Source organism: Dermochelys coriacea, chromosome 1, assembly GCF_009764565.3.
Source record: "Dermochelys coriacea isolate rDerCor1 chromosome 1, rDerCor1.pri.v4, whole genome shotgun sequence".
In the NCBI taxonomy this organism is placed as follows: Eukaryota; Metazoa; Chordata; order Testudines; family Dermochelyidae; genus Dermochelys; species Dermochelys coriacea.
This window is the reverse complement of record NC_050068.2, coordinates 286,803,749-286,817,769: the sequence shown is the minus strand read 5'-3', so window position 1 is coordinate 286,817,769 and position 14,021 is coordinate 286,803,749. Positions and strand designations below refer to the sequence as shown.

The 14,021-nt window shown below is 42.0% G+C and overlaps 1 protein-coding gene across 1 annotated transcript in view; it reads right to left on the bottom strand.

The window, feature by feature from the left end:
- PTPRR (protein tyrosine phosphatase receptor type R) overlaps window positions 1-13,465 on the bottom strand; it is a 191,988-nt gene extending 178,523 nt beyond the window's left edge. Inside the window, exon 1 of the mRNA XM_038411493.2 lies at window positions 13,332-13,465. Coding sequence (XP_038267421.1) covers window positions 13,332-13,410 — 79 coding nt within the window. The 5' untranslated portion in view covers window positions 13,411-13,465. The remainder of the gene's footprint in view (window positions 1-13,331) is intronic.
- Between the last annotated feature and the right edge of the window lie 556 nt (window positions 13,466-14,021).

The window sequence follows — 14,021 nt, the reverse complement described above, 5'->3', positions numbered from 1 at the left end:
TCCACTACTCAGTTCCAGTTAACAGCTGCCAGAACTCAAACTCAACTGTGGCAGAAGACTACAGTCCTGTGATCTGACAGGCCAAACTCCAGGAGTCTGGATTGATTCTCTGCCTCTATTTAAACCAAGTAGAGGAACAGGAAGTTGCCTGGGCAACTGGGTTTCCCCTGACTTAGAACTGTATCTCCTGCACTTGCTCCCTGACTCTGACCTCTTGCTCCAGCATGGCACCTGACTCTCAGTCTGCCCTTTGGCTTTTTCCAGGTTCTGGTATCCTGACCCAGCCTGACCTCTGGCCCCTGACTCCTGCTCTGACCATTAAGTCAGACACCCAAATCCTAATCATGAGAGTCTAATCCTGAATAGACATGTTCACACACCACAGGAATCAGAGATGGCACATGGATCTGTCCATATAACATATACATACCCCATATTGACACACAATCACTACATATGTAGCAGAGATACCATATGATAAATTGTAAAACCATGTAATAAATGAATGGGCCATGCACTTTTGACTGTCAGCTGCCCCATTTACTAATCCTTCTCTGCAGGATGTATTTTACCATTCCAAATCCCTAAGCAGCTTCAAACAGCAGCCATTTTATTTAAAACAACCTGTCAGGAAAATGTTTCATCCTTCTCTCCCCAAAAATCTAACCTTGCCCAGCTTTCAAGAAAGGCAAGATTCAGTTCAGAATCAGTAACAGCTTTAAGACTTAAAATGTCAAACTTTGAAGTCTGTTATCTTATATCCCCCAGGCCTGGAAACCAGAGCTTTTTACCACTGGAAAAGGGAGATTCCCAATGGGACCTCACACTCACTTCTAGCCCTGAAAGGACCCAAGATAATGGATTCTGGAAGTTTTTACATCTGTGGTCTAGAAAAGCTATTCCTAGTCATTTTCAGAAGTATTTTAAAATTAGTTTTAATTGTTTCTCTTTCTGAGCCAAGAGAAGTTAGAATTATGGTAAAGTAGCTCTCTCAAACATTCCAAAGTTGTTTTTTCTGGAACATATATGGCACTCATATGTATACATCACACCACTTGTGAACAATGCAGTCATCCAAAATTCATACTTCTAAACACCTTTATACCATAACCCAACATTATGTAAAATACACTCACAGACATGATAAAAATCACACCGTTTAATTGAGGTATACTTTTTTAAGTCTCAGCTTTTCCATGGCTGTGGGCATCTTAAGTTTATTTCAGAGTCTGCCACTTTCTGACTAACAAGCCAGAACTTGGAGAAATGAGAACAGGAAGAAATTAATTTCACAAGGAAAAAAAAACCAGAGAAACTTGACTCTTGATTTATATATATATATATATATATATATATATATATATATATATATATATATATATATATATATATATATATATATATATATATATATATATATATATATATATATATATATATATATATATATTCAAAGGACATTTAAAGCATTTTTCCAGGTAAATTACACGAGTTGCAATTTAACTTTCATTTCTTACTTTTATTTCCAGTAATGTGTGTGATTTTCAGAAAACAGATTAACTGAACCTTGTTACTTAAGAAATGGCAAGTCTCTGATCTTCACATTTCTTCCTAGTCTCTAACTCAGTACTCTCAAACCCGAGCACTTCCCTACACCATCTGCCCTCCCATTCTGCAGCATTAGACACTCACCTGGATCCTGATTTAAAGTCCAGTGAAGTCAACAGGAGTCCTCTCATTGACTTCAATGGGCTTTGGACTAGAGCCCTAGCCACTATCACTAGATTCCAGCATCTCACACCGGAAATGTCCTCCCACTTATCTACTGGCTTAAACTCAACCACTTTATCAAGGGGCAGTGGCTGCGGTGTTGGATTCTGCATGGAGTCCAATGCCAAAATCAGAATGCTGAGTGAAAGGATGGATAGTGTGGGCACTATCCAAAGTCATGAGATTTTTCTAACTGATTTTCTGTTCAGTGAGACTAAATCAGGCCCTATACTAGCTTACTCCTGGGTGAATTCTGCACCAAAAAAAAAAAAAAAATAAAAATTTTGCACACATTTTAAAATTCTGCAAATTTTATATGTCAAAATAACACTATATAATCATGCCAGTTTCAATTATTTTGGTAATGTATTTCAAAATATCTGTCAGCAAGTATCTTTTGCAACAATACAGACATACATAAAAATTCCCCCAGGAGTAGAGAATTAAAGAAACCCCTATGACAACCCAGTTCCTGCTTCTCTGCCCCCTCAGAGCCCAGCCAGGAGACCAGACACTCACACCCTCTCCCTCGCAAAACCACAGTCATGGAGCACCTCCACCCCCCACCCAGCTAGCACATTCACAGTCTCTACCCCACAGAGCACAGCTGCAGGTCCTGTCCGGGCCCAGACACTCAGAGACCTTCTAGAGCCCAGGGATCCAGAGGGAGAAACAACCTGATGCTGGGGCCCAGGCTTGCATGGAGTTTCCTGCATGTCACTGCCTCCTTCCTTCAGGGAGGAAGCTGGGAACTGCAGCTGCTGGTTCCCTCCCTCTCCAGTACGCTCCCTCTCCCTCTAGCCTTGTCTTCTATTTATGAGCTGGGCTTTGCTGGGTCCAGCAGGCCCTAGTGGTGGCCAACATCTCTGCAGCCCATTTCTGTGGGGGGGGGGAAAAAGGGAATTCTGCATGCCCAACATTAATTTCTGCAAAATTCTGCACTGCGTAGTTGACAAAGAATTCCCCGAAGAGTAACTGGCTTGAGAGAGAGGAGAAAAAGATGGAGCTGGTCAAAAATTTTCCATTGAAACTGTTATGACAGAAAACTGGGTTTTTGACTAAATTAAATGTTTCATGAAAGTGTCTGTTTTCTGCAGAAAATTTCAATTTTTTCATCAGAAACCAAGTGCTCCAAAGCAGAAATATTTAGATTTGGATATCCGCTGTGGTGTCTCATGGGAGTTATAGTTCATCACACTCTCCGCTATAGGCCAGGCTTCTCAGCGGGATTACTTCTCCCATCATGCACAATGGTCAGGGACTCCCAGGATGGCACTACATCGCAACACCATATGGGGAGACTGTAGTGCATTGTGAGAGATGTGGTCCAACCAGGGATCCCAGCCTACAAAGGAAAATGAGCCTCCCAAACTACAACTCCCATGTGCACCATAGTAGCATTTGTGAATCAAAAAAGTTCAGTTTTCAGAAATATTTTGGATTTTTTGATGAAACATCAAAATTATTCACAGGGATAAGAAAGCCTATTTTTTAAGGGCTTGAATAAAGGCCCTGATTTTTCACTACATCTGAGCTACATTCACAGGGAGCCAATTGCAGCTCCCTGACATTTGGCTAACCAGCTGTGACAGAAGCTAGAGCAGAGGACTGGAGTATCTGGCCCAAGTCAATTTTTCCCCATTGCCTTCTCTCCAAAGAAGAAATCATCCCATTTTCTTTAGGAATTATGGCCAATTTCTACCCCAGACTAGTGATTTCTGAAGCTGTCATTTCAGGGCCCATTAATGGGCTTATTTATGGAGTAAGGTACTACTCAGCTTGAATACAAATGGCAGAATGTGGCCCTTAACTGCCACTGACATCAATGTCCCACAGAAAGTACACATTTTGGTAATATCATTCGTGGCTTATTGGGTCTCATTATAAATACTGGAGGAGCAGAAAACACAGTTGTAGAGACAAGGTATTCTTGCAGGAAACAGCAATGTAGAGAGAAAAAGGCAAAAAATAATTAGGGCTGGTCAGCTTAGAAAAGAGATGACTAACGGGGAAATGATAGTGGTCTATCAAACCACGAATAGTGTGTAAAAAGTTAACAGAGAAGTGTTATTTACCCTTTCTCACAATACAAAAACCAGGGGGCCATCCAATGAAATTAATAGGCAGCTGGTTTTATACAAAAAAGAGAAAGTGCTTTTTCACACAATGAACAACTAACCTGTGGATTTATTGCCGTGGATGGTTGTGAAGGCCAAAAGTATAAATGTGTTAAAAAAAGAACTGGATAAGTTCATGCAGGATTGGTCCACCAATGGCTATTGGCCAAAATTGTCAGGGATGCAACCACATGCTTGGGGTGACCCTAAACCTCTGACTTCCAGAAATATAAGGAGTGGAAATCAGGGATGGATCACTCAATTAAAAACCCTGTTCTGTACATTCCCCTTGAATGGTACGGGTCACTGTCAGAGACAGGATACTGGGCAAGATGGACCATGATCTGATCTAGTATGGCAGCTCTTATATTCATCGGTCACTTCTCTATTGCTTCTGTTCAGAATGCTGAAAAAGTAATTTCTGCAGACTCGGGTGTGCTTCTCCAGGGCAAGGTTTTTCTCCTGTCCTAACGCTCCACAAGCAAAGGTATATTTTTCAGAAGCAGTCTGCATCTTCTAGCATGAGAATCCTTCCTGGAAGAGTATGACCAAGACCAAACAAACTGTTCCCCCTTCCTTTCAGGGCCCCCCTCCTGCTCTGCCAACCAGACTCCCTAACAATGCTTCTTTGATTATTGTTAGTGTAAGCCTACAGTGACATCAAATATTGACTGATTCAGCATCCTTTTCTTCCCATTGAGCAGTTCTTACTCGAACCAGATTGCAGTATTGAGCCCATACTTCCTGTGATGTAGTCAGAAGTTAGGTACAGTGAAATTCCATGAAAAATTTGTTTGGGAAATATGAAAATAGCCTTATTACTTAGATCATGAGCTCTTTGAGGAACAAATAATCTTTTTTGTTCTATGTTTGTATGGCGCCTAGCACAATGGGGTTCTTGTCCATGACTAAGGCTCTTAAGTGATATGGCATTATAAATATTATTATTAATAATTACAAAAAAACAGAGAAATTAAAAATGCTCTCTTAAAGTGATCTCTCTCTGCTTTTAGCAATACGTAAGGGAAGAAAGCGTGACAGATTTGAACATGTTACTTAGGTGCAACCCAAAGTAAAGGGGAGCGTGGAGCTGCACTGCCCCTTGAGGAGCACTGCAAAGCATCCAGGAGGTAGAGTGCCAAGCTGAATTCTTGCAGCACACATGGAGAGCATGCCTGCTATTACAACCTTTTAGTACATATAGGCCTATTCTTCCCACTCCACTGGTCCCACCTTCATGGGCAGATTATTCCTTAACTGCCTACTGCAAGGCTTCTTGCACCTTTCTCTGAAGCAGCAGGTACTCATCACAGTCAGTACAAGGATACTGCAGTATTTCTCAGCCCAGGAGTGCATTGTAGGAAGATTTTAGATGGGTTGCAAGGTGCTAGACAAAATACACTTCTTCTAATCCAATGTGCAGTTGAGGTTCCAGGGAGCAAACCCACCCTGTACTCATCCCACACTGGTGGCTCCTTTCCTGCACAGCTGGGCCTGGCTCCCCATTCAGGATGTTGTGACCTGATGCATGGGTCACAATGCCACTCGCTCAAATTTGGCCTGATGGTCCCTTCGTCATGATGGGGGAGTGGCCTGGCCAAACCTGACTGGCACTGCAAACAGATATGCCAAGTCACAATGTCCAGAGCTAGGAGCCAGGCCCAGCCCTGGAGATCAGGAGCAGCCTCTGCATGGCGATTGTGGGATGGGCTCACTCTCCAAACACCCCAGACCCCGGGCGGGGGGCTCCTCTCCACAGAAGGCTCAGATTAGGGTTGTGGTGAGGGTGCATAGATGCAAGAGTCGGTCGCAAAAAACCCACAACAGACTAAATGCAGTTGGTGGTTCGCTTTAGTAAAAAGTTTGGGAACCACTGGGTTATAGAACTAGATGGATTTTGGTCTGCTCCTGTATGATCATAGTTCTGTTCCTATAAGCGTAGGTGGGCTGAGGCCATAGCCTGTTTCCTCCCTGCTATCTTTGGACAAAACAATCCCTGCATTCTACTGAGAATGGGGAATGCAATTCTGACCCATCCTTACAACTTGCACCCCTCTGTGTACCTCCATAAGGTGGAGAATATGGCCTATAGTGGGGGGGGGGGAATATTACCTTCAAGTCTCTTAAAATATTTATATTGTGATAAGAGTTTATTAGTCTTGGTCCAGTTCCCAGGAGTCCAAATTACAAATATATAATGCTACATTTGTCATTGACAGCTTTGCTGGTAATTGCTAGAGAAAGGCCAAGAGCTGAACAGGTGAAGGAGAGCGAGTCCTTTCAGGTCAAGGTTGAGGCATATTGAGGAAACTTGCACTACCACTGGTACTTCAACAATCAAAACAATTTGCATTTTCAGACCTAGGTAGTAGCCACATATCACCTTGATCGATTGGTCCTTCAGCCCTCATATGGATTGCACCAATCACAACATGTCTTCCATTGTTCTCCCTGGCCTTCTTTCTCCATGTGCAGCCATGCTGCACAAGGCATAGCTCTATATATTAATCAATAACTCAAGAAGTATTTTGGCTCTGGATTACACTTTCCTCTCAGAAAACCAAACAAATCACTGATATTTTAAAGCTTAAGAAAAACTACAAGTAATGTGAGTTCTAAATACAAATACCAGATTCATCTCTCCATGTTTTATTTGTTCTAGTCAAAAACATTTTAACACATCAAGAGTACTCAACATTTCTGGTAGAAAAATGCTTTATATAATCATGAAAGATCAGAGGAAAACAAAAACTGTCTGGAGACAAAATGCTTCGCATTTGTAATGTCTACTTAACAGTATGCCTTAAATGGCAGCAAAACAGCATGTCAATCAAGTCAGACTAAAATCTCATTAGTGTAGGTTATGTAGCTCTAGTTGTACACATACTAATGTTTATCTCTAGCAGCTAAAATCAAGAATTATTACCAATAAATCCACATAGATTTTTAAAACTGACACAAATGTATGGATTTGCGTTAATCAAATGAATAGAACATGCTTTGCAAAAGGTATTTTCTTAAGTTAATTAGACTGCTTTAAGAGAAAAAAATCTGGATGCTGCTTTATTAGTCTGTGGATGAGGTAGTGTGTAAGAAACTCCAGGACTGGCAAAAAAACAACTTCATCTGAAAAATATTTCACTACACATAACATTTTCCAAGGTATAGGGGTTGTAATTAATCATACAAATGCACAACAAAGCAGAACAAAGTAGTCAGAATGCAGCCAATATATGATTAAGTGCACCAGTAGTATTTTGAAAGTGAGGCTTTGCATCTCATCATCATCTACATTAGGGGTATGTTGCCTGATATATTGAAAATGGAACCTGTTACTATGGCCCATTGATTTCAGTAGGTCTACTCATGTGAGTTAAGAGATGAAGCACTGGTCCCTAAGGCACTTAGTATTCTGACATATTCTGACACATAGTATTGATGCATTGATATTGTGTCATAATTGCCTGTTTTTCAGAAGGTGCCACATCAATTTGCCATATTTGGCATTATTGTAGTTTTCCAAGTAAAGACTGAGTTAAATTCTGTTCTGTGTTACAAAGAGGTAAATCCACAGTAACTCCAGTGAAATCAGTATTTGCTGTAATGGAAAGCAGAATTTGAGCCTATGGAATTTTGGTGCAGCTAATGTGGCTCTGAGAAATCAGTGCTTTTCATGAGTTCCTAGGCTACATAACTGGCTGGCCTTACTAAGTATTTGATTCAGAGCTGTATTGGAAACCCCAACAGGACAGCTACATTGGTCCACAGTATAAACTTCCTTCAAAAAAGATGGACTTTGGCCCATTGCCACAGCATTTAAGCATGATTGTCTTTGATGCCACAATACTTCCAGCAACCATCAGCTTTGTGAGTGACAAGTATACTCAGCGCTAGATTGTAGCATTCATGCCATGACCATGAGAGGAAGTCAATGTGGGCAACCCTGCCCAGGAGCAACAATGGGTGACTGGGCATGTCTGAGGCAATCTTTCTGGGGGCTTCTCTGTGCCCATCAGGGCTAAGCCCCTTTCCCCAACCATTAGGCGGGCACAGATTGCTCCCCACTTCTATGCACCAGAGCAACTCCATGTCACCACCTCTTCCCCATCCCTGGTTTTAATATTGCACTCCCTGAGTGCAGAGTCTCTATTTTCCCCTAAGCATGGGACTGTTACTGTAGAAAGGGCTTTTAAAGCCTAGTAAGTGAAAGCATGATGTAGAGGGATGGGGGAGGGCTTCTTGCATTTCCTTCTATCCCGGCACATCCACACAAATTTGCTCACAATTTGGTTTTCAGTGAATTCTTAAATTGGCTGGCTCTGATCTTATATCTAGAGTAAGCCTATAATTATCGTTTTTACATTCCAATTTCCTTCCTCAAATCATGTTCCCAGACTTGAGAGAGTGAGTTGTAACATTTTTCCATTTCATCTTGAAAAAGAACATTCTAATTTATCAGATATTTTAATTTGAAAGTTCTAACTTGAATCTCAAAAAAAATCTATTGGCCAGAACTCCCACTGGAACTACAGTGATTTGCACCAGTGGAAGGTTCCCATGTTGTCTCTGGTGTATTTGCAGTTCCACCAGCTCAACGTGACACACAATTTCCTTTGCAGGAGACATGGAGTATGGAGAGTTGGTAGGAACTGGTTTTCCAAATTTAACATTAAACATTATGTGTTCTCAATATGACATGTAGTGTTATGAAGGCATTCCAAAGGAGAATACACCTCAATATTTTTGACTGGATATGCTACACAGAAACTTCCATTTTGAAGGACACTTTCATTACAAACTAGCAGGGAGGAGTAGATGCTCTCTCCAAAGTCAATTTTCATATGCATTGCACACAATCTAGCACACTTCGTTTAAGTTTCTCCACACCTGCAAAATTCCACTGAGAGAGATTTTCATGTTACTTTGCAGTTACAACTGTTTGGATCAGGCCTGAGCAGTATCTCAAGTAGATACATGCCAGTCTTTTCTACTAGAGTTTCAGATGACCTTTTGGAGGCACTGGGATCTCTTTTGGCAAAAGACTGAGAGTAGGACCTTTGTCTTTCCTGGTTGCTGAAGTAGTGATCCCATGTTTTATATTATCAAGGTGTTCCTTCATGGGAGGGAATAATAACAGTGGCCCTGAAGAAACATGCTGCGAGACCTTTGCTCAAGAAACCATATCGTAATGATGACAATTCTACCAAGTTTTACGTACAATTGTTTGGCTCCATGGGCCTCCAGCACCAGAATTTGTTAACCTCTAGGACTTTCTGCAAAAATCACTTTCTCTCTCAGTATTTTGATAAAAGACATATGGATGGTTGATATGGAGGTTATTATTTGAGTAAGTTTTATTCCAGTATAGATGGTTTTTCTTGGGCCATTTACAGTGATTGTATATTTTATTCTTTGTTTGTATATTTTAAGCCTGTTCATGGAATTCATGAAAAGACAATGAAGCTAAATAGTTAATTAGTTCAGTAACCTAGGTAACACCAATGGTTCACTAGCATAGATGCTGGAACTAGGACTGCTGGGGGTGCTCCTTCACCCCCTGGCTTGAAGTGGTTTCCATCATATACAGGGTCTACAGTTTGATTCAGTGGCGTTCAGCACCACCACTATAAAATTGATCCAGAACCACTGTTCACTAGTTCTAATTATAAGCTTATTTTGGTGCATCACTATGTGTTCTGACTACCACCTACCATTCTTTCATCAAAATAACAATTGTTTCTGGTCGTCTAGAGAGATACTAACTTTTTGTTGCAAAAATGTGCACTATATCATACCTACTAGCAAATAACCTATGCCATTACTCTATCTTGCACTTTTCTTCAAAGCATAATAGCAGCTAAAGGTTCATAGTGATTTGTAATCAGTTAGTACAAATGTAGGCCCTACTCCAGCTGTGACAGCTCTGTACAAGCAGATTTCTGCTCTTGCACATTGCCCAATGCAGCACTGGGTCCATAAAGGCCCTAATTCTACATCGACTTCAGTGGAAGTTGCAGAGGTGTATCTGAGAGCATAACTAGATTTAATTTGCTTTCTACACAGCTGTAATGTTTTATTGACAACAGCATCTAAACTGAATTCAAGTGATCTTTTAAAAAAACCAAATGTAGAAATTTGAGATTCTTTTATGGTGAAAAAATGTCAGCTTCTTTGCAAATACATATCCTGATATTGGAGCACAATGGTAATGGAACAGCCTTTCCATGGCAAACTCATTTCTCCAATATGCAGTGTAATACTTTCAGTTACAAAGAATTGCTTTAAACACATTACAGAATCAATACCTCCTTGTTGTAGTAATATCTCAATTAAATGCAAAATCATATTTTTTCCTAAAACCTATTAACATCAACTGATATTAGGGAGGATATTGTTAGTGCATCTGCCGATGGATATCTTAGCATCCTCCTACATAGAAGTTGGCTTCATGTATTTTGAATTTTGGAACAAAGCCATATATGAAAAGCCAAGTAGTTTCAACCACAGAGCAAAACAAAATGACAAACAACATATAACTTATGACCAATCAGTAATGGTAAGTGAAATACATTTTTATGTTACCAGATGAACCCTTATCACAAAATCACACATTCATGATTCACAACTGTCAACTGTGCTCCATAGAAAGCTCCAGAATGAGCCAAATGACTAATTCATCTTTCACTTCAAGTGAAAGTGAGAGAGCTCTTAATTGCTTAAGGTTAAGTTTACTATGATAGTAAAAGTCAGGAAGCTCATTAGTGTAGTGTCTTGAATGACAAGACTAGTAACAGAAAACTCCATGCTGGCTGGAGCAGGCACAACTCATCTTTGATGGGAGCTGTACACATTATAAGACTGAATGTTTCACTTTTTGGATTTTAATGCTCATTTTTCTAAAGTGATTATTCACCAGAATTGCATGGGAAACAAGATAGCAATGTGTTGTTTTCTCCATTTTTATGATTATTGAAGATTTTTAGATTAAAGGCTAAGTTTCATATATTAACTTAATAAAACAAGTTAAACATACCAAGACAATTGTACATTTTAGTTAAGCCAGTTTCCATTAGTATGATGGAAAGACTAAGCAAGGTAATCTGTGCAATTTAGAATTAATAGTGGATAAATGAAGATTTAGAAGGCATGTTATGACAAATAGCAGTTGTACACTAATTTTACACAGAAATTAATTTTAATGTATATTTTTGTAAAAGAACAAACTAAAAGCAGCTTAAGGATTTTCATAAAATGGATTTCAAAATGCTCGTTATCCTTTAGTCTGTAATCTGTCACACACATTGTGTAAAATAGCAATACATGACTCTCCTAAGCAACCATAAATACAAAGGAATAAGACATGGTTGAAATCTTGTCAAAGATAGTCTGATTTACCATTAGAGTAAAGTTCTAATAACTGATGGTAACAATTTCTTGTGACTAGATTAAACAAGATGATGCCATGCCCATTTATCTGGCATATTAAATAATGTATACAACTATTATCATAACCTGATAATCATGATTTATTTATTACCATGTTACATTTCTAGTGGTATTACTTAACCCTGATATGCTTCTAAAACCTTTCATCCCATAATAAAACAGTTCAAGTTAATGGAATACTGAAACACTCTCCAAAAAGATGGTTTGTGGCAGCAAAAGACTATATATGTATTCACATATTCATAGAGTCATTCATAGATTGCCAGGACAGAAGGGACCATTGTGATCATCTAGTCTGACCTTCTGTATGACACAGGCCATAGAACTTCCCCAAAATAATTCCTAGAACAGATCTTTTAGAAAAAACATCCAATTAATTTAAAAATTGTCAATGATGGAGAAATCACCACAATCCTTGGTAAATTGTCCCAATGTTTAATTACTCTCACTGTTAAAAATGTATGCCTTATTTGCAGACAGAATTTGTCTAGCTTCAACTTTCAGCCATTGTATTTTGTTATACCTTATACACACACACACACACACACACACACACACACACACACACACACACAAAGGGAGGTTGTCATGGATGTAAGTTATAAGCAGGGTGCAACAGCCATTTTCTATGTCAGAAGTAGAGATACAGCAGTACTCTGCAAACACAGAGACACTTCAGTTATATTAATTACAAACTACATTTAATTACGCCTTCAGCACCAATTTACTTTCCTTCTAAAAGGGTGAGAATTTAAGTTAACGTGATGGGAAGTGCAGAAAAGGACTCAGGAGAAAGGGCAGTTTTTATACCGATTAAGCCATATCCTTCATTTACTGAAGAAATACAGCAAATGATTATCAAAGTGAAACTGACGCTTGAACTGAAAAGCTCTGTATAATATAGTTCCTCGTTAGCCACATTTCTGAATGATGCCCACATTTTGCTAGCTAAGCAGTGAGAGGATTTACTAACATAGTTACAGGACTACTGCACAAATGACTGCTGTCGCAGCTGAAATTTTGCTGTCTAAAATCCTGTTTCCACGCTTGAATTCAGGTGTGGAATTTAAAAGATGCTAAATTTCAAAAAAAAAAAAAAAAAAACTTGCATCCTTCTAAAATATTTAGAAACCTACGTGGCTCGTGCTCCAAATCCCAGAGCAACAGTGACCGAGAAAAATAGGTGAGTATCTGTAGGCGTTAGAGTACCTGAACTGGCAACAGCTGAGGGCTTGCACGCGGTGCCATTTAACCGTGCTTTTATTTTTAATCATTAGCAACCCTGTTGAGGATAGCGACTACCACGGCGACCGAATCCACCTCAGTGACATTTGGCCTCTTAACAACGCTCCAGCTTTGCAGTTGTGTTTATTCCGGCGGTTGCTGACCATGGTGCTGAAAGACACACGCGGTGCTGAAACACACCCGCCCCCTCCCTCGCTCCCAGACCTGCGCGGAGGGCACTTCACGGACAAGAGAACTGGCCAAAGAGGCAGCGGAATCTCTCCAGCTACCTGCTCCGAGCCGTTAGCTCGGCCCGTTGCATCCCCATCAAAGGCAGCGGCGGAGCTTCCACTTGCACCCTCCCCAGCCCCAAGGAGGGAAGACGCCGTAGCTAACGATTGCAGGCGTTAGATTAACCATTGCTCCTTCCCTCTCCCCCCCCCCCCCCACGTGCTTTAGTGTGTGCAAAGCTACATCCATGTTAATGCTGGGGAGGGGGAGGGGGCGGGGGAAGAAACTCCCTGCTTAGACTACCGCAAGCATCGCTGTCGCCCGCAGCAAGGCGCTTAACGCTGCCGGGCCACTACGTGTGGGACGGGGGGCACTTAGCCCCGACCCTTGCCATTGTCCGCCAACAACAGGTGCTGCGGCAGCTCCATTAGCGGGTGCCGGTTTGGAAAACACGCCGGTCTCCCCTCGCTCAGATGACGGGGACGCTCCCCAGAGCTCCGTCCCCTGGGTAGCGCGGCAACAACCCGCAGCGCGGCCGCTCACCTGCCGCCTGGAGCTGGAGCTGGAGCTGGAGCTGGAGCAGCAGGCACGCGACGGGGAGGCAGGCGGCTGGCCTCCGCATGGTGCCGGCCGCGAGCCGGGGCAGCCGCGCTCCCTGTCAGAGGCTCCGCCCCTCCGGCTTTTGAGCATGCCTGGGAGCTGAGCGGAGCATGCGCACGCGGGGAGGGGGAGGGGGAGGGGGCGGCTGCCCTCACCTGCCCCGGGGGAGCGGCTCCCGAGGAGCCACAGCGGCGGGGGCTAGAAACGGCGCGAGGGGCGCGAACGCTGGGCGGCAACCTAGGGAGGGGAAGCGAGAGGAGGATGGGGAGCAAAAAATAAAAAAAAGGGGGGGGGGAGATGAGGGGAGTGAAGGGGGGCATAAGCGGACAGTGAAGTGGACAACGGAGGGGCTCCGGGGAGGTCTCCTCTCCCAGAGCGGGAGAGGCAGTTGTCCGTAAGGGGAGGGGGCAAAAGTGAAGAGATGAAGGAAGAAGGCGAGAGCCCTTAAAATCCCGCCCATTTAGCACAGTCACAGGGAAGAGCGAGAGGAGAAGGGGGGGGGGGGGATTTTGGTCTTCGTTTCAAAATCCAACAGCATTGAGGATCCCCCCCCCCCCGCCCGCAGCTAAGCTTCAGCGTTTGCTTCTAAATCTGCAGCGATGTTCAAATCTACCCAGTACTAAAGCGCTCACA